The 25626-nt window shown below is 49.4% G+C and overlaps 1 protein-coding gene across 1 annotated transcript in view; it reads left to right on the top strand.

Moving 5' to 3' along the window:
* DOCK2 (dedicator of cytokinesis 2) overlaps positions 1-25626 on the top strand; it is a 467146-nt gene that overhangs the window by 417783 nt on the left and 23737 nt on the right. The window contains exons 39-46 of the mRNA XM_010854580.1: positions 2868-2957; positions 4726-4830; positions 6690-6831; positions 12656-12737; positions 14092-14176; positions 14900-14986; positions 20193-20369; positions 21796-21879. Coding sequence (XP_010852882.1) covers positions 2868-2957; positions 4726-4830; positions 6690-6831; positions 12656-12737; positions 14092-14176; positions 14900-14986; positions 20193-20369; positions 21796-21879 — 852 coding nt within the window. The remainder of the gene's footprint in view (positions 1-2867; positions 2958-4725; positions 4831-6689; positions 6832-12655; positions 12738-14091; positions 14177-14899; positions 14987-20192; positions 20370-21795; positions 21880-25626) is intronic.

The following is a 25626-nucleotide window of genomic DNA, read 5'->3' as shown; positions in this document are numbered from 1 at the left end:
TCACCGCAGTTCATTGCATCTGTCTTGGTGTGATCTCCCCACCTTCCCTGAAAAGATACAATGAGGTAATGTCTGTGGAAGGGTGTATAAATTCCCAGGCACTGAGCAATTGGAGAAGACTGTTTTAATAATTTACGGCCATAAGCCTCTCGAGGGCAGAGGCCTGGCCCTCTCTGGAGCCTCACGTCCTGCTGGGCATCGAGTCTGAGCTCAGTCTTGGTTTATCGGCTGATGAAGTCAGTCATGCTGGGAAAACCCTGAAAGGACCTGTCAGGCCGGTATCCGACTCAGCCAACCCTTCGCTGAGCAGAGAGGAAGAAGGCATAAGCCCCAGTACTAAGGGACGTATTACTAGCCGGCAAAGCACACATATGGGTCATCATCATTTTTATTTTTTGCACATAACCCCTTGGTGTTGTGCAATAATGAGGAGGAAGAGGGTGGGAACAGGGTGCTGCTAAAGTGCTTCAGGGGGAGAGAGGAGGGAGCGGATGGGTATAGCTCCCTCTATGTGCCCCTGCTGTGGTGGCTTCTAGAATGAAGCCCAAAGTCTTCAGCATCCCTTTGACTTCCTTTCCCCATACCTCCCCTCATGGAGCCTTATTGATCTAGACACACGAAATGACTTTCTACTCCTGAAGTCCTCTTGTCATTACCTGATGGACTCCTCCACATCCCTCAAAACCCAGCTAGTGCATCTGCTCGTGTGTGCGCTTGACCCACTTCTGTTTCAGGGGAGCAGAGACTGTCTTGTCCGTCCATCACTTCCCATCCCTGTGTGCCATGCCCAGAAGCCAGCAGGTGCTCAGTGACCAGCGTAGGAGACTCAGGGGTCAGTGACTGGCAGAGGTCCTAGTGACCACACGGGCAGACCTAAAGGACGTTCCAGCCATTTGACTCCCTGCCTGTCTCCCTTCTTAGCCCCTCACTGATCCCTTAACACGTAAGGAGGGTATTTCTGGCATATTATGACCGAAAGTTGGCAAAGACCTCCACTTGAGCCAAACAGCCCCCTGGCCCAGCCCTGGGCCTTTAACCCCATCTTCTCATTTAGGCTAAGGAGAGAGAACCAGCCCATACTCGCCTGTGGACTTGATTCCTCCTGGCACGTAAAGCATTTTTATGCTGCTCACTAAGCTGTCCATGGGTTTACAGCCGTAGTCCTCCACTCAGCACTTGCTTTTATTTATTTTTATGCTTGGATGCAGAGAGAGCACTTCTGCAACAAAGCACACACTGCATTTTGGCAACCTTCCCTCTCTCCTCCCCCTCCTCCCCCAACTTCTCCATTTAGGTGCATCTTCCATTTGAAGCCAAATTTGAAATGTAATGGGTGTCCCTTGAGATTGCCAGATCTCCAGCCCACCCAGCACCTCCCTCTGCCCCTCTGTAGAGGTTCCGGACTGCTGTGGTCTAGGATGGAAGGATCATCTATTGGTTTCAGTTAAAATGGAACAGATGGAAAGGACCCCCTCTATCCAGAGGGGTTTTTTTTCCAGAATTTTTTTAAAGATGCAAAAGACCTGTTTAAAAAAAGTTTTCATCACTTTTTTTAATACTCTAGTACCTCCTCCAACTCTATGCCGCCCATTGCTCACTCACCCTAAATAATTCAGTTAAGAAGTGATGGTATAAAGGCTTATTTATGCAAGATGAGTAAATTCTAGACATCTCTGTACAACATTGGGCCTATAGTTAACAGTTCTGTGTTATGCCTTTAAAAACCTGTTAAGTGGGCAGATCTCAGGTTAAGTGTTCTTACCACATTTGTTTTTTAAAGTGAGAGAAAGAGAAGGGTGGAAGGGAAGGAGGGAAGGAAGTTGGCCAAAGGGAAAAAGAAAGTGATGGGACTGGCGGAGTGAAAAGATCCCAGTAGCAAACATCAAGAGAACTGTATCTGGCTCCAACTCTAGCCTCAGAAATTCGCTGCCTGCTTATTTTCTTTGTGAACCATTTTTCTTTGGGAAATCTCTGGTGGCTCAGATAGTAAAGATCCACCTGCAATGCAGGAGGCCCAGCTCTGAAACCTGGGTCAGGAAGATCCCCTGGAGAAGGGAATGGCTATCCAATCTAGTATTCTTGCCTGGAGAATCCCACAAACAGAGGAGTGTGGTGGGCTACAGTCCATGGGGTTGCAAAGAGGTCAGACATGATGGAGGGACTAACACTTTCACTTTCTAAGGGAGGAGATTTTTTTTAACTGGAGGAAAATTGCTTTGCAATGTTTACAGTGCTGTGTTGGTTTCTGCTGTACAACAGCATGGATCAGTCACACACACACCACATATATCCCCTGCCTCTTGAGCCTCCTTCCTCTCCTGCCATCTCACCCCTCTAGGTCATCATAGAGCACCAGACTGGGCTCCCTGTGCTGTATAGCAGCTTCCCACTGGCTACCTATTTTACACATGGTAGTATATATTTGTCAATGCTACTTCCTCAGTTTGGCCCACTAAAGCTTAGTATAAGGTCAAGGGTCATCCTCAAGTGCACATCCTGGCCCTGCTTTAGGTTAGGCCTTTGACCTGGGGTGGATGCTCTGCCGGTCTGAACTCTGTTTCTCACCTGGGAAATGCAGGTGCTGCTAGTCACCTCTCAGAGGGGTTGTAAAGATCCAGAGAGCATGTAAATAAAGCACTTAGCCTAGTGTGTGGATGTTCATTATTTATCAGGAAGCTAGGGTGAGAAGCAGAGGATAGGCCTGCTTCTTGGGATGCCTTTGCTTCCCTGGGTACGGGGCAGGGTCTGGGCTACAGGGAGGCTTGTGGCTCAGTCCCAGATATGGAGCTGCCCCGGTGCCTTCCTCGGCAATGGCTCTGCAAGCCCGGAGCCCCCTGTAACCTTTGTCTCCATGACCTTCCTTGTAGATGTGGGAAGAGGCCATCAGTCTGTGCAAGGAGCTGGCAGAACAGTATGAGATGGAAATCTTTGACTATGAACTGCTGAGCCAGAACTTGGTAAGGAGTCCCCAGGGGGAGCCAGCTGCCCTGGAGGTTGGGTGCTTGGGGCCTTGGCTGGGCAGAGAGGCTGGGGAAACCGGGAGCCGAGGCAGGAGACATGTGGGGGTAGGACCCCGGGAAAGGAACGGAAGTCGGGCTGAGCCGAGCCAAACTGTGCTGAGCATCTCCCTTCCAGCTGGGAATATTTCCAGAGGGAGGTCTTCTGGGAAAGCTCATGGGGCACAGTTTCTCTGATGGAGCGCTAAGTACCTGCCCGGTGCTGGGGCTGCTGCTTCTGCTGCACACCCAGTAAACACTGTACCACATTTGCTGTGAAATTCCCACAAATCACTAAACCAATTAGATAAAAACGCAAATCCGTGCCTTCTGATTAACAGATAAATCACATTAAAGTGCTCCCCATCTGGCCATTCCCATTAGCTCCTGGAAGCTCGTGATTTGGTGGGGAAAGTGGGAAGTAGGGGGAAGCAGAGGCCCGGGCTGGTGGGGAGGTGGCCTGGGGGGCTGCTCTCCCCACACACATGTCCTGGTGGCCTGAGACCCAGGACTCCAGGGCCCCATCTGAGCGCGTTTTGAGAGGTTAGTCAGTCCCGCTCTTTCTAGGGAACTGTGAAATGAGAGTTAGAGTGTTGGAAGAGGACTGATGGCTTGTCTGGTGGGGGGATGGGTGTGGAATATAGTGTTCTCAGGTACGATGTCAACACACGCACCTCTGCACCAAGAGACACTTAGGTCTGCCTGAGTCTGCCCACGTAGATGTTCGCGGGTATGGAGGTACGCACGCCTTCTAATGTATGCAGCACACATGCATACATGCACGCACACACCTATAGCGCCTGAAAGAGGAAACAGCAACCCACTCCAGTATTGTTGCCTGGAGAGTCCCATGGACAGAGGAACCTGGTGGGCTATAATCCGTGGGATCGCAAAAGAGTTGGACACAACTTAGCAACTAAAACAAACAAATAATTTGTACTAACAACTACATACTTCCTGTGTTACGGACTAAACCATCACCACCACCACCCGTGCACACCCATGCATGCACGCACACCCAGTATACATTCACGCACACACTAATGGGCGTGTATGGCTGTGCACCAAGCCCGCATCACACAAGTTCACATCCAGGGCCACACACGTTTATCTTCCATATTGTGTTCAATGTGAAATGCTGTCGTCTGTGAGCTGCACCATTCTGTTTTACCTGCCCTGTCATGACTTCTCTCCAGTTAATAGCGATTGGAAGATGCCATTAGGTATAAAGTAAAACACAAACTCTTTTCAAAGATGTTAAAATATAAAAGCAGGCACCTCTTGGAACTGGTGAAGTACGTTGGGTGCATATACACAGGAAGACATCCATATCCAGAAACACTTACCCATCTATAGACGGCCCCAGACACACTCCCGGTGGGAGCAGAGTGATGATGCTGGCGGGGCTCTGAACAGCCGGCTGGATGCAGTTCCGTGCTTACTGGATGCACTGAGATACCACTTCCTTATCTGCAGAGCAGAGATACAGTTCCTTGGGGTTGTTAGGAGGGTGGTGCAAGTACCCGTGTTACTGCAGGTAGGATGATTAACAGGGTACCTGGTATATTGTAAATACATCACTATTACAGTGCCAGACAGTTCTGTGAATATGCAAACGTGCGCTTGGCACATTCGTTCTGGTGTCATGATCACGTCTTAACCCCTCGGAGCTGAATGTGCCTTTAATACACATCTGTGGTGTTACAAGCTGTGAGTTCTCTTCTTTCAGATCCAGCAGGCAAAATTCTATGAAAACATCATGAAAATCCTCAGACCGAAGCCAGACTACTTTGCTGTTGGATACTACGGCCAGGGTTTCCCCTCCTTCCTCCGGGTAAGTCTGTAAGGCCAGGGTCCCGGGCCCCCACTTCTCGGCTCTCCCTTTGTTCTTTGAGGCTCTGCTTGAGCTCAGATCCGGTGCCCTCTGGTGTCCGAGTGCTGTCCCTTCCCCTGCACATTCCTCAGTCCCCCTCCACTAACAGCACCTCAGCCACCCTCTGTGTTTCTCTACATACATGGCAACCTTGGCTGTCTTGTGAGGTAGTGAGCACACCATCCCAGGGACAAGGTGCTCAGAGGGGCCGGAGGAGCTCTGCTACCCAGCAGGAACTGTATTGCACAAGTTCTCAAACCTTTTGGTCTCAGGGCCATTTTATCTCTTAAAAATACGACCAAGGTCCCCAGAGAACTTCCATATTTGTAGACTTTATCTATCTGCATTTATGACATCCAAAATTAAAACTAAGACAGTTTTAAAATGCAGTTGTCCCTTGGTATTCCCAGGAATTGGTTTTAAGACCCTGTGCAGAGAAACAACGCCTGAGGATCCTCAAGTCCTTTATATGAAATAGTGTAGTGTTTGCATACTATCTCCTAAATGGTTCAAATCACCTCTAGATTACTTACAATACTAAATACAATGTAAATGCTTTGTAAATAGTTGCTGGAATGCAACAAACTCAAGTTTTGCTTTTTGGAAGTTTCTAGATTTTTTTTTCAAATATTTTTGAATCATGGTTGGTTGAATCCATGGAATAAGATCCTGAGGATATGAAAGGTTAACTGTTTAGTACTAGTTATGGAGGGTAAACAACTTATTTAAAAATAATGATAATAAACCCATCCTGACTTGACTTGAAGTTGCTTCAGTTATGTCCAACTCTTTGCAACCCTATGGACTGTAGTCCAGCAGGCTCCTGTCCATGGGATCTCCCAAGCAGGAATACTGGAGTGGGTTGCCACCATTCTCCAGGGGATCTTCCCAACCTAGGGATCGAACCCAGGCATTGCAGGCATATTCTTTACCAGCTGAGCCACGGGGAAGCCCAAGAAAACTGGAGTGGGTAGCCTATCCCTTCTCCAGTGGATCTTCCCGACCGAGGAATCGAACTGGGGTCTCCTGCATTGCAGGCAGATTCTTTACCAACTGAGCTCTCAGGGAAGCCCAAAATGAGGATCCAGTTTTGGAAACATTGATACAGGCATGGGTTTGGACAGAAGAGTTCAGAGTTCCATTAGAGGCAGCACAGTGGCACAAATAGGGTCCAGAACAGGGTTTCTCAACCTCAGCTCTACAGATGTTTTAGACTAGAGAACGCTCAGCTGTGGGCCGATCCTCTGCATTGAAGGCTTCTTGCCCACTAGGTCCCAGGTCTCCACTCCTCCTTGGAGCTGTAACAATCAAAACTGTTTCCAGACATAACCAGCATCCCTCAAGAGGCAAAATCACTGCCTGTTTAAAAACTAGTGGTCTAGAAGGAGCTAACGTGTCAGGGAAGGATAAAGTGTTTCCATGGTGCCTCGTGATGAAGGACCCGCGTGCTGGTCCCTTCCAGCCCACATGGTCCATTAAAGGCAGGAGGGAAGCTTTGTGGCCATGTAGATGGGAGAGTGGGTGTGAAAGTGGAGTGAGGAATCGCCCTGGAGGCTGTACATAGGATGGTTTGAAGAAAACATTCTCAGCATCCATGATCTCTTCTCCCTTTAGAACCAATCCTTTTAAAAAAGTGGTGTGCCCAGCTAGAAGGTGTGTGAGTTGAGGTTCCATCCTTTCCCTGGAGGGGAGACAGAGGGTGGAGAGATCTCTAGGCTATCACCACAGCCCTGTGCTCCTGACCAGCCTCCCAGCTTGGCTTGAACCATCTCCTCCAAGCCTGGGCCCTGGGATCTCTGATGGATGTCCTTTCTCTGCAGAACAAAGTGTTCATCTACCGAGGGAAGGAGTATGAGCGAAGAGAAGATTTCCAGATGCAGCTGATGAGCCAGTTCCCCAACGCGGAGAAGATGAACACAACCTCTGCACCTGGGGATGATGTGAAGAACGCCCCAGGCCAGTGTATCCTTAACAAATGCCCCTGCCAAGGGCCTGGCATGGGCCGCCCTGCCAGGACTTCAACCCACAGAGCCCGGTCCTAGAGCTGGGGACTGCTGCCAGAATCACTGCAGTGGTGCCAGTTCCAGTGTCCAGTGCGGGCTCCAAAAAGAACCCATCTCAGGAAACTCTCAGTTTTGCGTTCATTGATAAATTCACTCATTCCTTCTTTCTTTGTGATGATTACCATTAAGCCCTGACTCTGCCAAGCACTTCCTTGTACAGGGAACCAGCGATTACACTCACAAAGTGGTCCCACCTCCAGGGAGCTTCCAGTCTAGCAAGTAAAAGACGTTTACAGCATCATTAAATAGGTATTTGTAAAAATGTGATCAAGGCTATAAGAAAGCCCTGCTGTTTGCCATGATCGGGAGGGAAGGGAAGTCTTCCTTGAGGAAGGTGATGTGTTGAAGGTGAGTGGTGAGGTGGGAAAATGTCCTAGGCAGAGGGAAAGAGCATCGTGTGCAAAGGCCCTGAGGTTCCAGGAACTGACGTGGTGCCACGTAGGCTTACAGTGAACTCAGCGCTCCTGAGCAAGCCTGCAGGGCCGTCCTTCCTCTGGCCCCTGCCTGTGTCTCCAGCATCATTGCCCCCACTTTTCCTTCCCTCTCTCATGCTTCTGGGCCACACAGATCTTGTTTCTGTTCCGTAAACGTGCCCAGCTGGTTCTTGCCTCTGGGCCTGTGTGTTTTCCTTTGTCTTTGCTTAGAACGCCTTTCCCTCAGCTCCTTTCTCACCCATCAAATTCTCACTCAGTGGCACCTCCCAGAGGAGGCCTTCCTTGGTCACCTTATCGGAAGCCTTCAGTACTCTGCTGTCTCAACCCCTGTTTGCTTTTGTTTAGCAAACTGATCTCAATCTGTCATTATCTTTTGTGATTTCAAATGTAAAACTACTTCACACATGGTAGTGTACGTATGTCAATGAATAGCGCGGAGAGAAAAAGACCAAGAAGGTGCAATCTGTTCATAGGGCATGTATTGTATACGTGTGTACTCAGAGCGTCCAACTCCCTGTGACCCCATGGACTGTAGCCCACCAGGCTCCTCTGTCCAGAGAATTTTCCAGGCAAGAATACTAGAGTGGGTTGCCATTTCCTCCTCCAAGAGATCTTCCCAACCCAGGGATCGAACCCTGCTTCTTGCATCTCCCTGCACTGGCAGGCAGATTCTTTACCACTGTGCTGCCTGGGAAGTCAGGGATATATATCAAGTTAACATTAAAAATACATTCCAATATACAGAAGGTGCAGACAAATACTGTTTGATTCCACTTATATGAGGTACCTAGAATAGTCAGATTCATAGAGTCAGAAAGTGTCCTGGTAGATGCCAGGGGCCAGGGAGTGGGGCTTGGGGAGGGGTGATGGGGACTTGGGCTTCCCCAGTGGCCCAATGGTAAAGAATCCGCCTGCAATGCAGGAACCACAGGAGCTATGGGTTCGATCTCTGGGTTGGGAAGATCCCCTGGAGGAGAGCATGGCAACCCACTACAGTATTCTTGCCTGGAGAATCCCATGGCCAGAGGAGCCTGGTGGGTTACAGTCCACAGGGTCACAGAGAGTTAGACATGACCGAAGTGACTTAACATGCACACACGCGTGCACAATGGGGACTTAGTGTTTGATGAGGACAGAGTTTCTGTTTAGGAAGGTGAAAAATTTGGGAGATGGATGATGGTGATAGTTGCACAACGACGGCATGTACTTGGTGCCACTGAACTGTAGAGTTAAATATGGTTAAACTGTTATGCTTTGATAATGTGACTTGTAACCACAGTTGTTCAGTTGCTCAGTCGTGCCCGACTCTCTGCAGCCCCATGGACTGCAGCACTCCAGGCTTCCCTGTCCTTCACCATCTCCCAGAGTTTGCTCAAACTCATGCCCATTGAGTCAGTGATGCCATCCAACCATCTCGTCCTCTGTCATCTCCTTCTCCTCCCGCCTTCAGTCTTTCCCAGCATCAGGGGCTTTTCTACAATAAAAAGGATTAAAAAAAAAATGGTAGAAGTAGCACAGAAGCTGCAGGAAGGCGGAGACCGTGCTCTTGCTCACTGCAGTGATCCTCCAAGGCAGCTCTCAGGAAACACTTGCTGGCCAGCAGAAAGAGAAAGAAGACAAGAGAGAGGGGGAAGAAAGGGGAGCTCGAGAAATGTAGGAGGGAGGCAGGCATGGATGCAGCGAGCTGTCTGGGGCACACAGGAAGTCGAAGTGACAGGAGATGGTGCTGGTGCGGTTGGGGAGGTACGGTGGAAACGAGGCTCCATGCGGCAAAGCACAGTGTTCACCAGGTCGGGGGCTGATGCTGCAACGGCTGCATTAGCCGAGTCCCGCTCCCGTGTTGCGCCCTAGCACAAATTAAGTTACAGCCTTTAAAATGGGGCTGACAGGTTCCACAGCTGGTCTGCTAGGTCTGCCGAACCTTAATGCAAATATTTTCCCCTCGGGTGATACATATTCATCTGTAACCTTTTCATTATGCTCGCCTGTCCTTCATGCGTGCTCTACCAGGGTTATTTGCAGGAGGAAGTGTAACCAGCGGCAAAGCTGGCTGGTTACACATGTGAGTTTGGTTACAGGCGAGACATGGGATTAGTACTGAGGCCCTGCTACGTTGATGTCCTGGTACTGAACAACTGAGTGGCCTTTTAACTCATGGTGGGAGGAGAAAACATCTGTTACTGGGCCGTGTCATCATACACAGGCCTGATTCAGCTCCAAGAGTCAGGTGGAGAGGGAAAGGGTTGACATTTGCTCAATGTCCTCCTCATGCCATGCATAAGACTGAAGGGTTTGTAATTAGATTTTTCTAATCCCCATAAAGGCTTTCCTGGTGGCTCAGTGGTAAAAAATCTGTCTGTAATGCAGGAGACTCAGGTTTGATCCCTGGGTCTGAAAGATCCCCTGGAGAAGGAAATAGTAACCCACTCCAGTATTCTTGCCTGGAGAATCCCATGGATAGAGGAGCCTGGCATGCTATAGTCCATAGGGTCACAAAAGAATTGGACACAACTGAGTGACTAAAAACAGTAACAACCCCAATAGAATTCTATTAGGTGGGTATTAATTGTCCCTATTTCATAGAGAAGTACATGAGGCAGAGAGGTAAGGTGGTTTGCCTAAGAGTACGAAGCTAGTTAATGATGGAATTGAGATTTGAACTCCAAGGTCTGTCTCAAAGTCTGCATTCTTTCTATAATGCTGTCGTTTTCATTTAAGATTAATGAACAGAGTGTTCTCTATTAACTATTGTAAAGTGATGGCATGCCAGGCATTTTCATGCATTGTTTCATTTTATCCTCATAACAATCCCATGAGTTGGGTGTTTTTACTCTCTGCATTTTGCAAATAAGAAAAATGAGGCTTAAACATGTAAACAGCTTGCACAAGGTCTCAGAAATTGATGGAACTAAGATTGAACCCCAGTCTGAGTTTTGCAAACTCTGAGCTCCTAACGCTCCATTCTGTTGCCTTCCTGTGTTGCGTGACAAGACCCAGTGTCTTCTCACATAGGTACCCAAGTGGGGGAAGTCACTTAACAGCAAAGGCCTCTTGGGTGGGTGTCTCCTGTTCCCCACGCACCCCTCTGCCATGCACAGGGAGAGGGTGCAGCCATGCAGCCTACTGGACACGGTTGGAGGGTGATGTCACTGGCTTCTTCAGGACAGGTTTGGGTTCTCCTCTAGGACCAAATAGCAGACGTGGCTTAGAACCTCCTCTAACACAGGGTTTGGCAGACTTACAGGGAGGACCAGATGGGACACATTTTGGTCTCTGTGGCCCGTGTGTCTCTGTCACAGCTGCTCACCTCTCTTGTGCTGGGGGAGCCCCATGGGTAGTACATAAATGGATGGGTGTAGCTGTGTCCCAGTAAAACTTTATTTATGAACACTGAAATTTAAATTTAATATTATCACATGTCACATAATACTCTTTTTTTTTCAAATATTGAAACTATAAACGCTCTTCTTAGCTGGGAGCCGTACAATAACAGGCAGTGAGCCGGATTTGACCAGAGGGCTATAGGTTGCCAACTCCTGCCCTAGACTTAATCCAGAAAGAATTCCCTCCCAGAGAAGGCTGTTTGCTATAGAGCTTGAGATAGAAATTAGTTTTCCTGAGTATTATGCGACTTCTTCCAATCAGGCTTATTCATTTGTATTAAGAATGGCTTGTTCTTGCCCTCTCCTCTCTCATTGTCTCTGCCTCTGAATCTCTCTTGATGTCTCTCTACCTCTGTCTTTCTCTCTGTCTCTTTCTGAGGGACTCTCATTGAATGTGGAAGTGCTCTTCAGCAGTAAAACAGTTACATCCCCAGCCTGTTAGCATAGAGTGAGTTTACTGAGAGAGGGAGGGTTGGATCTAACTTGGAATTGCGTTCTGGCCATTTCTTTTGTGTGAAGGAGTCCCAGCATCTGCAGCAGGAAGCTCCCAGTGTGGTGGGGAGGGGAGTGTAGGGAGAAGACAGGGAGCTGGAGAGACGAGAGTTCTGTGTTCAGATGCGATGCCGTGGAGGGTCAGGAAGGAAAGGGACGCCTGGCTGAGGGTGGACTGAACTTCACGGTGGTGTGGAGAGATCGTCTGAGCAAAGGGGACGGTACCATCTATTGCATACTCAGAAATAATGGTGGGAAATGGGTTGGAATCCTATTGGAAGATTTGAATAGTTCATATTCAAAATTGGCATATTTGAATGCCAACAGGAGGAGTTTGTGATGTCTTAATTGGCAGAAATGTCAGGCTCAGGGGAAGAGTTTTCAAGCCATGGTGGGCCTCAGGTAGAATAGAGGGAGGAGAGAACCTGGATACCTGAAAATGACAGACGGGTAAGGAAGCCGTGGAAGCTGGGGAGACGGAAGTAAGGTTCAGGGGTGGGACTGGCGATGACTGACCTTGTTTATTTGGTTGCTACATGATTGACTGACAGTGAACAAAGGTCTAGAAGAGGCGTGACAGAAGTCTGGCACACGTGATAACTCTTCTGTAGCCTGTGCCCATGGCCGGCATCACTAATCAATCACAGAGCTGTTTCCCACTGAGCTTGGACGTGGCCTTATATTCCTGGCACAGGCAGCTGCTCTCAGAGTGCTAGATGGCATGTATTCACCTGCTCTAAAGCAGGGCTTCTCAAACTGCAGCATGCATGTGCCTCACCTGAGGATCCTACAAAATGCAGACTGGGCTTCATTAGATCTTAGGTGGGCCCTGCGAGTCACCGTTTCTAACAAGCCCTCAGGTGATGACGATGCTGCTGCTCAGCAGGGAGCACCAATTATAAGCAACGAACCCTGAGCTTAGGGTTACAGACCCAAATACAGACTGTTGCTCTGTGCTCACAAGCTGTGTGACCTTCACCATGTTGTTCAGCTTCTTTGACCTTGATGTCCCTTTCTCTGGAAAGTATGATTAACGTTAACAGTGCTGGTCAGTGGAACTAGAGAGATGAAAGGAGACCGAGGGGAGACATTCTGTGCAATCAATCAAGAGCTACAAATGCATTAGGTGTTACTCTTGTTCATGATAATAGTATGGCAAAGATTAAGGGCTATTAATACTAACCAACTGTTAGCAGAGGCTGAGCCCTCGGACAGGGTTGCAGCTCTGGTAAGGACCACGGTGACTGCTAAGTGGTCACTAGGACCTAGGATCTTGAGGTTTGTCACTCATTAAAAACTTGGCCCCAGAGGACTGTCCTGGGGGGCGGCGGGTCTCAGCTAGGACCTGCTGTGCTTGGAACTGCCCCCCACCCCCGACCAACATGTTGCGAGCTCTTAACTACAGGAATTGCAGACATCCAGTGTTTCACTGTCCAGCCTGTCTTGGATGAACACCCGAGGTTCAAGAATAAGCCAGTGCCTGACCAGATTATAAAGTAAGCCCCTCAGTTCAGGGGAAGGAACGTGGGGAGGAACATTCTGTGGGGCTGCCAAGCAAGCAGAGCTGGTGGGAGGACAGGCCTTGGTACCCTTCTATCTGAGCCCATTTTCCATTTCCTTCCTGGAAGAAGCATCACCCCCATGAGCCCTCTGGGCCCTGCCCCTGGAAGGCTAACACCAGGGGTGGCTGGGAGAATGAGGGCGGGCTCACCCTGTGGCCGGGGAGTCCTCAGGAAGCAGTGATGGGCTTCACTGACTGGGACGTGGAGAGCCTGTTACTCAGGTTGGTCCCAGAGCGGCCCCAGGAATCCACAGCCGGAGAGTGTGGGCAACAGGGGCACGATGCTTGGGCTGAGCACTTTCTCCAGAGGAGCATCTTGTAGGCACTTGTGAAGGTTGTGCACTGACAATGGATGTGTCCGCACTTTGATTTAAAGGGTAGGCTAAGGGAGTTCCCCCATGGTTAGGACTCAGTGCCGTCACTGCCGAGGGCCAAAGGTCAATCCCTGCGCAAGGAACTAAGATCCGACAAACCAAAAAATTTAAAATAAAATAAAGGAGGCATTGGAGGTAGCAGCATGAAGACAAGAGTGATCTGTTTAATACCAGAAGCCAAGGTCAGGAATGAGGCGGTGAAGCAGAAGGTCTGTGGGATCTGTGGGCAGCAGGTGCCCACTCCAAGCTGTCTGGCTCACCCCCTGAAGCCCGTGTGCCCAGTTTCACACTTTGAGTGCCTTCGGAAAGGCTTCTTCTCTAGGAGGGCCTGTCCAAGCAGGAGCTCAGTTGTGAGAGGAATGCCCTGCTCCTTGGGGGAGAAGTGGTCTCACGCTAGGGAGGTAGGGAAACAGATGTAGCTGCCTGCATCTCAGCCTTCCGCCCCATCTCAGTAAGGCACCCTTGGGCAAGGGGTGACAGCCACACAGCCAGCACTGTGCCCTGCTGGCTCTGATGCTAGAAAAGCCCTAGAGATTCAGGAAGACTGATGGGGGGGGCGGAGGGGTGGGTAGCTGGGATACTTAAGCGAATCCTTAGAAGATACCTCTGGGCCATGAGTCTAGGACCTTGGATGTATCCAGATCCTTCCTCGAGATCATAAGAAACAATGGCCCGGGCACCAATATGTGTATTAATGATAGAATTTCAACTTTTGGGGTAACCTGAGGGGTGCTATGTTCTTATGAGGGCATACGACTGACGAGCTTCTAAATCATCTTAGAAGGAAAGCGTAGTTTTAAATGCTACAGCGAAGGCTCTACCAGACCTAGAGTTCGCTGCGGAGGGCCTCCCTGGACAGTGCGGGGTCAGGTCAGGTTTCGCTCTCAGGAGCCTCAGCCTCTTCCTGTCTTGCAGCTTTTACAAATCCAACTATGTGCAGAAGTTCCACTACTCCCGGCCAGTGCGCAGGGGGACCGTCGATCCTGAGAATGAGTTTGCTGTAAGTGTCTCCTCTCCCCTGCAGCAGCCGCGATCATTCCCTGGGCCTCTGTACCAGCAGAGCATGCTCCTGCAGCATCATACTGGGAGGGCCTCTGACCCAAGCCCGCAGGAAGGAGCCTGGCTCTGTTGGCATGACGACACCCACTCGCCAGGCTCTTCTGTTGGGTTTGTCGTCTCATTTCTTGAGCCTCTCCACTCTCCGTGTACTCCAGGCCGGGCGAGAGCCCCTGTCAGCCTCAGGGAGTTCACAGTCCCCGGTGTCCCTGTGTTTCCCAGGACCTGTCTGGTATTCCCCAGGGCCAAGGCTGGCACAAGGAGCCAGCTCCAAGTCTCCCTCAGCTCTTTCCCTGCAATTGTGATTCTTCGTATTTGGCGGTGGCGGGGGGTGGGGGGTGGCCCTCTGCCCCTTTAAGAATATGATGATTGATTGCTATACAGACACACCCAGAAAATGCAGGTGAATGCATTCAATTGTGCCTAAAAATTATGCCTGTTCAGAGACCCAGGTTAAAACATACTGGACCTGAATCTAGGGAAAATGTACATTTCACATTGGGAAAGGATTCTTCAGGGTAAAATGGGGGTGTGTTTCTGGATCTTGTAATCTTTTGTTCCGATTCCGGCTGGATAGGAGGCCTGGGGGCCTGGCTAGGTCCCACCTCTGCTGCTCAGGTTTCATAAGTGTGTTGCTTTCCTGCCCCTGCCCCCTCCAACGGGACAGTCGATGTGGATCGAGAGGACCTCCTTCGTGACCGCGTACAAGCTTCCCGGCATCCTGCGCTGGTTTGAGGTGGTCCACATGTCCCAGGTGAGTCTGCTGGCCTCAGGAGTCTCCTGGGACCGGGAGAGGGAAATGCCTTTGTTAAAAGCCGCTGCAGAAAGGAAAAGTGAAAAAGTGTTAGTTGCTCAGTCATGTCCAACTCTTTGCGACCTTATGGACTGTAGCCCGCCAGGCTCCTCTGTCCATGGGATTCTCCAGGCAAGAATACTGGAGTGGGTTGCCATTCCTTTCTCTAGGGGATCTTCCTGACCCAGGAATTGAACCCAGGTCTCCTGCATTGCAGGCGGATTCTTTACTGTCTGAGCCACCAGGCAAGACTCTAGGAATTCCAGTGCAGGAAGGGAAGCATCATCTAGTTTTCCGGCTTTTTTCCCTGGAAAATGAAAGGTACCATAGAATCCAGTAATAAACCGAGGAGCGGGGAGCTTCTGTGGCTGGTACAGGTGAAGCAGAGGGCCTGGAATTCCATGGCCTCGTGTCCTCCGCCACAGCAGTTGTTTGGGAGCCCTTTGCAGAATCCCACTATGAACTCGTTTTAGAGAAGGATGAACTAAAGCTTGGAGAAAGGAAATCGTGCAGAGGCAAAGCTCTGACTACAATGCAAATGTGTGAACTCCATGTATTTGCTCCACATATAGCATGCATTTTGCTTCTTAACTCACTTCAGGGTCTCTATGTTCTCAGATAGCTAAGAATCTTGCAGCTCCCAGCATGCAAAGGGAAGACTAGGGAAACTTGAGAAGCAGGGACATATTCAGGATATCTTACTCACTTATTCATTCAGCAAATGTTTGAGTTCCTAACACATGTCAGGCACCTGGAGATTTTACAGTGAAGCTTACATTCTAGTGGTGAAGACACTAAAAAAGTCTGAGTAAATATATACTATGTCAGGTGGAGAAAACTAGTCTGGAGAAAAATAAAAGAGAAAGGTAATGAATGGGGTTATTTTAAACAGCATGGAGAGAGAAAGTCTTCTGGCTAAATGCCTTTTGAGCAAAAGCGTGGAGGAAGTGAGGGAGTAATCTATGCAAATATCCGAGAGAATCACCCTCTAGCAGAGAGAACAGCAGGTGCAGAGGCCCTGGGGCAGAACGAGCTTGCGTCTGAATCAGAGGGAGGAGTGGCAGCAGTCTGCCAGCAGGTCATGTAGGACCTTGTAGGCACCATAAGGTCTCAGGCTTTTCCACTGGGTGAATGGGAGCTGCACACACAGGAGGGACACGGTCTGACTGACATTTCCAGTGCTGTTTTATCAGCACTGAAACCATCCCCCTTCAGCCCTTAAGGCCCACACGCCCAGCAGCCAGGTGACCCTCCAATCTCCTTTACACAGGCGTGGCCCAGACCTTAGGAAAATATAACAACGATGATAATGTCAGCAGACATTACTGAGCGTGTGCTAAACTGTTCATAGGTGTGACCTCATTTAAACCTCTCCACAAGTGCAAGGTAGATATTATTATTCTTCTATTTTATATATGAGGAAACCCAGGTACTGAGTGAGTTAGTGGATTGTTCAAGGTTAGTAAAAGGTTTGAGACTTTTACTGATGAGGTTTGAGACTTCCCTGGTCATCCAGTGGCTAAGACTACATGCTCCCCGTGCGGGGGGGCCTGGGTTCGATGCCTGGTCAGGGAACTAGAGCCCACGTGCCTGCCGCAACTAGGAGTTCACATGCCACAACTATGATTGAAGATCCAAAGTGTTGAAACTAAGACCCAGCACAGCCAGAAATAAATAAACTGAATTTTTTTTTTTAATAAAAGAGGTGAAGTTTGACTTTAACTTCTCATATCAGGCATCTGGATAAAGTCACTCTCTCCTTCTCAATGTGTCCCCAGCCCACCCCAGAGTTAGTGCCCTGGAGAGGAAGAAACAACATGTGACCTTTATTCAGGGGACACAGTGGTGGGTGATAAGCTTAGACAAGTGTTCCAGGAGCTGTGTCAAGGGCTTTATAGCATTATTCTATTTAATCCCACAAAACCCTGTGAAGTATGCTGTTATGATTAATCCCATTTTTGAGGTGAAGAATTAGAAACTTTCCACTAAGCTGTGGTCTCTACCCGTTGACCCTGGCCGTGCCCTCTCCTCTGGTGGGCTCAGAGAGGTGCCTCTGTTCGTCACTGTCCCCACGGGGCTGTCAGCAAACTGAGGGGATCCCTGCCTGCCCTCCCTGCATGCCCCGGCCCCCTCTGCCAGGGTATCTCACCTCCTGATGGACAACATACCTTGCCTGTATGTTTATTTTTAATATCTATAATTTTGCATATAGTAACATTAGAATATAAGCTCCACTAGGCTGAGGGCTCCAGGAAGACAGGTTTTTGTCCATTTTGTTCTTGGCCATGTCTCTTGAGTGCAAAGAATAGTCTCAGATACATAATTTGTGCTCAAGAATAGTTATTAAGTAAATTCATCAACCCGTCACTCAATTAATATGCAGAAGCCTATAATATCTGAAGTGGTTACTTTATTAACTCATGATTCTGAAATTAGGAAGGAAATAGTCAACCTTGACTGATACCCCCCTGATAGAAGTGGTTGGGAAAGCCTCCAAAAAGTTGACCAGAGGAAATTTATCTCTATTAACCTCCCTCCGTTGAGTTACTGATAATTAAGGATGTTTCGGACGCAAAAATTTGATGCCTGCTGAGTGAATCCCTCTCCAGACGTTTGTTTTTGTGTTACAGAATTTGTGTCTTGTTCTTGGTGGTTTCTTTCATGAACCGTCATGACTATAGTACGGTTTGTGTGGAGGGGTGTTTTCTGATGGGATTCAAGTGTAAGTCTTGCTTATTGAGAGTTCTTTCCTTGTCCTTGGTCCTGAGAATATTTAATCTTTACAAGAAGTTCTGAGCTGGGGATCAGAGGCCCAAATTCAACCTACTTATTAAGAGGCTATATGGTGTTGGACAAACACAGTGTATCTCTGGCCTTAGTTTTCATCATCTGTAAAAATAGACATGAAAAAACTATGGAAATTCTCTGGCTGCCCACCCTCTCACTGCCAAGGGCCCAGGTTCAGTTCCTCATCATGGAACTAAAACCCCACAAGACACAGTGTGGCCGAAAAAAAAATATAAAACTATGGAGTTTCTGAGTTGAAAGACACTCTGAAGGTCATTTAATCCAAGAGCTACAAATCTAAATACCTTCAGAGCCCAAGAAGAGACTGTAAATATGAGAAATGGTCACATTAAGACAACAGGCAGTGGGAGAAGCTGCAGCAAGCTCCTTCAGGCTGAATTAATTTCTAAAAACATTAGAACTCATGTGCTGGCTAAATGACAGGCCCAGGCCCAGTTTGACCTACAGATCTCCAGTGTGCAAACCCTTCCCTAGTTTCCATCCATTGGAATTATTTTGCACATGAAAAAGCTAAAGCCTGAAGATGGAACTTGAACTGCCCCAGTGATCAGTGGCAGATGTAAGTTGTAATAATAATGCTTATCTCATGCAGCTCTGAGGATTCCTAAGACAGACCCTGGGCCATGGGTCGCAGCTTGTAGAACACGGGCCGCTGCCCCCCCCCAGGCTGAGCAGCCTTCCCCTCCAGCTCCCCTTTGCGTGTGTATGTGTGTGCATGCACATGTGTGTGCATGAGTGACAGAGAGTGGCAGTGACACACAGAGACAGCCTACTCGCAGGACCTTTGAGGAGATGGCCATCTTCAGAAATGTCCAGAGACAAGGAAAGTGCGTGAGGAGGCTAGGCTTTCCCAGGGATTTAGGGAACTCATTTAAAATTGTGGCTATGAATGCTGGGTCTGCCCCTCTCGTACACTCAACAGTGACAGTAACTAGCCGATGCACTTTGTAAAGAGTGCTGCTGTGAGTCAAGTGTCATATTATCTCAACTACTCTTTGCCGTGTACTCATGAGGCAGGCCCTGTAACACCACCGTTTCAACAGACCACACCACTTAGGGCCCCCTCCTCCAGGAAGGCTTCTCAGGTTTCCTGACCATTCCCTCCAGCCCCCACCCGCCCTGCCAGTGAGTCTTCCCTTCTTAGGACGGATGCTGTTCCTTGTCCTAATGTCTACAAGAGGTAATAATAGTAGCCATCAGCTACTTTTTGTAGTAGATTTTCTCATTTTACCAAAGAGTCAACTGAGGCTTGGAAAGTTTAGGAAACTTGCCGAAGGTCACACAGATAGAAAAACCAGCTGAGGTTTGCACTCCTTTTTAATTTGCTTAGTTTAGTTCCGGGGTCAGGAAGCTATGGCCTATGAGCCAGACCCCACCTGCGTTTATTTTGCTAAGTAGTTTCATTGGACCAACCATGCTCACTGACGCTCACACTGCTTGTAGCTGGTTTCTTCCTACAATGACAGTGTTGAGTTGTTGCCACAGACAGCATCTGGCTCTGTCACAGAGAAAGTTTGAAGACTTCTTATTTCCTATTTTGCCTAGATCCTATGCTCACAGGAACCACGGTTTTGCCAGTTAGTGCCTAATGCCACTCTGCTGTGCTGTGTTCAGTCCTTCAGCGGTGTCTGACTTTGAGACCCCATGGACTGCAAGCCCGCCAGGCTCCTCTGTCCATGGGATTTCCCAGGCCGAGAATACTGGAGTGGGTTGCCCTTTCCTCCTCCAGAGGATCTTCCTGACCCCAGGGTTGAACCCTTGTCTCTTGCATCTCCTGAAGTGGCAGGCAGATTCTTTACCACTGTGCCACCTGGGAAACCCAGCGTTCTATTTATCTTGCTTTTTAAGAGGTATTGAAAGGGTATTTAGTTTTATCTCCCAACTAAACGAAGCCTATGTTGGAGCAGTGACCCCGCATATAACAAGTCTCGGGACCTGATGTGGGCCCGGCTGGTGATTGTATCATCAGCTGCTCTGGCCTCCAGCTCAGGGCTCACACATGGTGGGTGCACATCCAGGGCCTCATGGGTTGAGTGGGAGTGTCTCTCACCAGGTAATAAGAGGAAAAAGCCTCCTTGGAGCACATCCAACCACTGAAACCCCAAAGAGTGCCTGCTACTGCCTACTTCATTTCCCCAGGGAAATCTTTTTCTCACTAAGCAGAAATTCAGCTTGTCACATCCCCAGACAGCAGACGGCCCCCAGGGCTCAGTAATTACCATGGGAGCCTGCTACAGCCCCTTGGGGAACATTGCTTCATTTGAATTCCAATCCCAAAGGAAATCAATCCCAATAATTATACCTGTTTTTAAAGCAGCCTGCTCAGGCCCTTTCTTCTTGGTGATCTTGTTTTCAATAGACCACAATTAGCCCTCTGGAGAATGCCATCGAAACCATGTCCACCGCCAATGAGAAGATCCTGATGATGATAAACCAGTATCAGAGTGACGAGACCCTCCCCATTAACCCGCTCTCCATGCTCCTGAATGGGATCGTGGACCCTGCTGTCATGGGAGGGTTCGCCAAGTATGAGAAGGTGAGGGGTCCCCTCTCCTGGACGGGACAGGGCGGTGGCAGGAGGGTCCCGGGCAGAGAGCTGCTGCCACTCATCTCATGCAGCCATCTGTCCCTCAGAAGGGCACGGCAGGTGTTCGGGCCTCAGGCGCCCCCAGAGTTCCCACAGCCTGACCCTCATCTGCTTCCCTCCCTCCATGCTGCGCTCTGTGTGGTGCAGGAAGGAGCAGCGTTCATAGGCGTCTCCTATCCCGCTGGGCACATCCAGGTGCCTCTGTCAAAGAGAAACTCTGGGATGACCATAATCCAGACCAGGAAAGTCAGGATCCACCAGTCAAAGTCCACACCACTTGTGGAAAGTCATCTCTTCTACAGATGATGGAAATGACCTCTACAAATGGGAAGAAGTGAAACCCAGAATCTGTGAAAATCCAGAAGGGATGGGAGATCAACTCCAAAGAGGGAGTTATTATCTAGATATTTTGGTCATAAGGTCCCTCTAGAAATCCGCACACGTTTCGGCCACAGATTTCATTTTTGAGCCTCATGGTGTCCATGGCAAAAAGGGAAAGGCCATCGGTTATAGGAGTCACATTTTCCACTGGAGGAAAATAATTACTCAGTAAGCGGGGGTGGGGTGTGGGTTGGGGCACAGCTTTTTCCAGCATTGAGATAGAATATAAAGTTTTCTCTGGTTTTCGCCTAAGCCATACATTAATGGGATGCTGAGGGAAAAATTGTCAACTCATTCTCAAAACTCTCATGATGAATTTCTTATTAACTTTTCTATGTCGTCCATTGAGGTAAGACTAAGAAGACGACACAACAGTATAATTCAGGGACAGTAATTCCAGTCAGTCCTTCCGGTTACCCTTGGATACCCCGTACAGTCATCTCTGGTAACCTTCTGTACATCCTTGAGGGGTAATAAGACACATCTGTGTGTATGTACACGCACTGAGCACATGAGCCCAGAAAGAGCCGGGCTGCCAAGGTCCCACACCATAGGGAGGTGAACTGGAAAGTCCGTCGGGTGAAATTCCTTACTGAGGTTTTTCCCATGGGACGATGCGTTGAACTGCAGCAGAACTCCTGCAAGATTTCCTGACACATGGTTGCCGCCACCCCATCCCAACCCCAGAGGTTCTGATTCAGTCAGCCGGGGTGGAGTTTGTTCAAAGGTGATGCTACTGGTCTGGAGACCCCCCCCCAACCTCCATCTAACAACTGTTTCCCTGGGGTTTGTTTGTGACCCTTTCCCAGTGGATACCGATCTACGCCCTGGGAATAGGCGACATGAGTCTCTGAGCTCCCTGACTGCTGCCCATCTACATAGCAGTGGCCTCACTCCTGCCCCTTTCAGACGGAACCCTCTCCCAGTGCCAGATGCGTTGTGGGGTTCATGCCAAAGGCACAGGAAACCCCCGATGTCTTGTCTGTCCCCCCAGGCTTTCTTCACTGAGGAGTACACCCGGGAGCACCCAGAGGACCAGGACAAGCTGACACGCCTCAAGGACCTGATCGCCTGGCAGGTACAGCAGAGCTGGCCTGGGGAGCCCCCTCCTCTGCCCTTCCTGGCCGGCTTGCCCTCCGCTGGCCCCTGGCGGGTATGGCCTAGCTTTACTTGTTCTCCTGCCCCTTGGCTTTGGACCTTTCTTCTGACTCTGTCTTCACCTGGGCAGGCTCATCCTGGAAGTGGGGTGCCTTGGGGCACTGTGCGGGGGTGCTGTGCTGCTGCGTGTTGCTAGGGCTGCTCTGTTGCGTGTTGAATTCAGGAGGCGGCCTCTCCCGGTGGGACCCAAATGAAATCCAGGCTCCCGCACACCTCCCACCACCACCCCTGCACCCAGCACCCACCAATCAGATAACGGGAGACTCCAGCCCCCAACCCCACCTCCCCTCCTTCTACAGCTGACCCAGTTTATCACAGTTAATGCTCAGATGGATACCAGGTTTCAAAAATAATCGAGGCCTTGGTTTGGTTGGCAGGGTCAAAGGCCTTAGCACCTGCCCTCCACACAAGCTGCTCAGCCCCTGGCAGTCCAGCCCCGGGCCTCAGACAGACTGTTCTTCCTGTCTGCTCTCCCCTGCTCCCTGCGTGTCTTTCATCCATCTGTCCCCTCCCTGCACCCCGTCGCCCCCATTGCTTCCCTCCGCGTCTCCTCTCTGTCTCACTCTGCACCGCCCTCTGTATTTCTCTCCTGACAAGCTCTCTGCTTCCCCCTCCTGTCTCTGACTCGGGCCTCACTCTGCCGCCCCCCTCACACCTCACTCCTGGCTCTGCATCCCTTCTGCTTCTCTCTCCACTGTCCTTCCTCCTTCTCCGCTTTTTCTCTGGCTCCCTCTCCTGGGTTTTCTCTCCCTCTGTCTCTTTCCCACTCCCTGGAGAAGAAACGATCCACAGACCCCTCCCCAGAGGTGTTCAAATGACCAGGCTCCCAGTCTGGGCCTGCAGCACCCCCTCCCCAACACCTCCCTGCTCTCCACGGACCACCCAGGACCCAGGCTGAGCTCCAGAGGGCGCGCTGGGGGGCGGCAAGCAGGGCCAGCCCTCCCTTCTTGCCAGTCACAGAGCAAAGAAAGGCAAGCTGTTGTGGTGGGGAGTTTTTGTGACTCGAGGGAAATCAGGAATGCAAAGTGTTGGGTGCAGCCTCTTTTCTTAAAATAAGAATTCCTAATTCAGGTCCTTCTCTGCCTCTACCAATTTATGCAAAGTGAGGCCTTAAAATGAACCGCCAAGGGCTGTGTGGTGCACTCTCCTAGGTGCACTCTGTGTGTCCGCAGTTTTCTCTCCCTCCTTACCTTGTGCCACTTGTGAAACCCAGTCATCCCCAAGGGCCCAGCTCTGGAGGTCACCGTGTCGTTTAATGCTCAAGTGATGATCCCACCCTCCCCATGCCCAAGCTTGGGAAGCAGACCTTGGTTGGTTTCCTGCTTCCATTCTTTCTGGGGCACCCCAAGGAGGGCGAAAACGTCACTCCAATTTGTCTGGTTGTCGGGTGTCAGTCTCAGTCCGTGTTGCTGCCCTGGCCTCTCTGCTGGGCGTGCCTTATCCCCCGGGAGGGGACTCTCTGGGCCGTATCCGTTCCACCCAAAGTATGGCCTGGACTGTGGCCTCACAGTGCGGCTGATGCCAGGCTGTGCCTTCTAAGGACATTTTCCCAAAGAAGTGAAGTGAAGTGAAGTCGCTCAGTTGTGTCCGACTCCATTAATAAAGGGACACCACAAGCAAAGAAGGGAGACTAAAAGCACGTGTTGGATGTTACAGCCTCTAAGAGCCCTTGGCCAGGCCTCCTCCAACAGCATCCCCTAGTGGAGAGCACGTGCCCTCGCCTTAGCACCAGCCCCACTTCCTCTGCCACATTGCTGACGGAAGCCCACCAAAGGGGATTGCCCTGGACCACATCCCTCCCACTCAGAGGCTAGCATCCTAAATACTCGAAAGACGCTGCCCTGCTCAGGGTGAAAGTGGCCTTTCTAACATTACACACAGCAGATTATTCTTCCTCCTTCATTTCTTTCCATTCATTCTTGCAACTTATATAATATACATTGAGCTCCACTGTGTGCCAGGCTTGGACCCACTCCCTGCCTCCCCTCTTGAAGCTTAATTATAGATTGGCTCTTGGTTTGGCAAAGTCAAATTCACTTTGGATTTTCTCAAAACACAAGATCCTTAGAGTTCAAAGAGAGCTGTACCTGTACCTCTAGCAACACACCAGGAGCTAGAAGGGCACAGTATATGATGGGTTTACGGTTTCATGGATTTCAAGATTGAGCGCTTAATTTTTTTCTTTGTAAAGATTTTTCTCTATATTTGTTGGCATGGAAAGATGTCTATAGTACATTCTTCTTGTAAACATGTTATGAAGCATTACAGACAGAGAAGTAGGCACAACAAAAATACTCAGCACATGGATTTATCACAGTGTACACCTGTGTGACCACCCCCAGATGAAGACCCAGAATCCCTCTAGCACACGGACGCCTCTCCCGTGCCTTCCTGTGGTCACTGCCAGCTCTCCCCAAGGTTGCCCATTATCCTGCCTTTACAGTAACCATTTACTTGCTTTTTAACAATAGTTTTTAACCATCCAAGCGCTCATTTCTAAACTTTTCCTGATTTTTGACCTCTATATAAATGGAATCGCACAGTAAGCAATCCTCTGTGTCTAACATTTTGTTTAAAGTTATGTTTTTAAATTGATTTATTATACAAGGCCATTATTTATTCATTTTTATTGATGTATGTCTATGCAGCTGGACTGCATAACTATGCCAAAAAATGTTGTGTTGTTTTGTTTTTTAACTGATGGAGATTTGGGGTGATTTCAGTTTGAGGCTATTTCAAATAGTTCTGTTCTGAACATCTTCGTATGTATTTTTTTAGCACAAACATGGTCAATTTCTGTCAGGTATATACCTAGCTATGGAGTGGCTTGGTTATAATATATGAGAATATCTGGCTTTAATCAGTTCAGTTCAGTTGCTCAGTTGTGTCCGACTCTCTATGACCCCATGGACTGCAGCATACCAGGCCTCCCTGTCCTTCACCAACTCCTGGAGTTTGCCCAAACTGATGTCCATGGAGCCAGTGATGCCATCCAACCATCTCATCCTCTGTCATCCACTTCTCCTCCCGCCTTCAATCTTTCCAGCATCAGGGTCTTTTCCAGTGAGTCTGTTCTTCACATCAGGTGGCCAAAGTATTGGAGTTTCAGCTTCAGCATCAGTCCTTCCACTGAATATTCAAGACTGCTTTCCTTTAGGATGGACTGGTTGGATCTCCTTGCAGTCCAAGGGGCTCTCAAGAGTCTTCTCCAACATCACAGTTCAAAAGCATCAATTCTTTGGCGCTCAGCTGGCTTTAATAGATAATGGCAAACTTCTATAGATTAGTTTTGCCTGTTTCTGAACGTCATAAAAATGGTATTAGACAGTATGTGTTGCTGTGTGTCTGGCTGCTTTTTTTTCAGTGTAATGTCTGAGATTCATCCAGGCTGCTGCATGCAGGAGCAGTTTCTTTTTTGTTTCCAAGTGTTCGCCATTGTGTGACTGTAGCAATATGCCGGTGACATACCCGTGTGTCTCGCACTCTCCTGCCGGCGGCGGGTCGTTTCGGGCTTTGCACAGTGTGGAAGCAGTCGTGTGAACGTTCTTGCTCGTGTCTCGTGATGAGCAGCAGCGCTCAGCGCACTCACTCCGTCCAGCAGCGGGAGCGCTGGGCCACAGGTTCATCTGTGGTCTGACTGGATACTGAGAAACAGCTTCCCGAAGTC

Source organism: Bison bison, unplaced genomic scaffold (assembly GCF_000754665.1).
Source record: "Bison bison bison isolate TAMUID 2011002044 unplaced genomic scaffold, Bison_UMD1.0 scf7180017864343, whole genome shotgun sequence".
Taxonomy (NCBI): Eukaryota; Metazoa; Chordata; class Mammalia; order Artiodactyla; family Bovidae; genus Bison; species Bison bison.
Note: the sequence above shows the minus strand (reverse complement) of the source record. Positions and strands in the feature narration are given on the sequence as shown.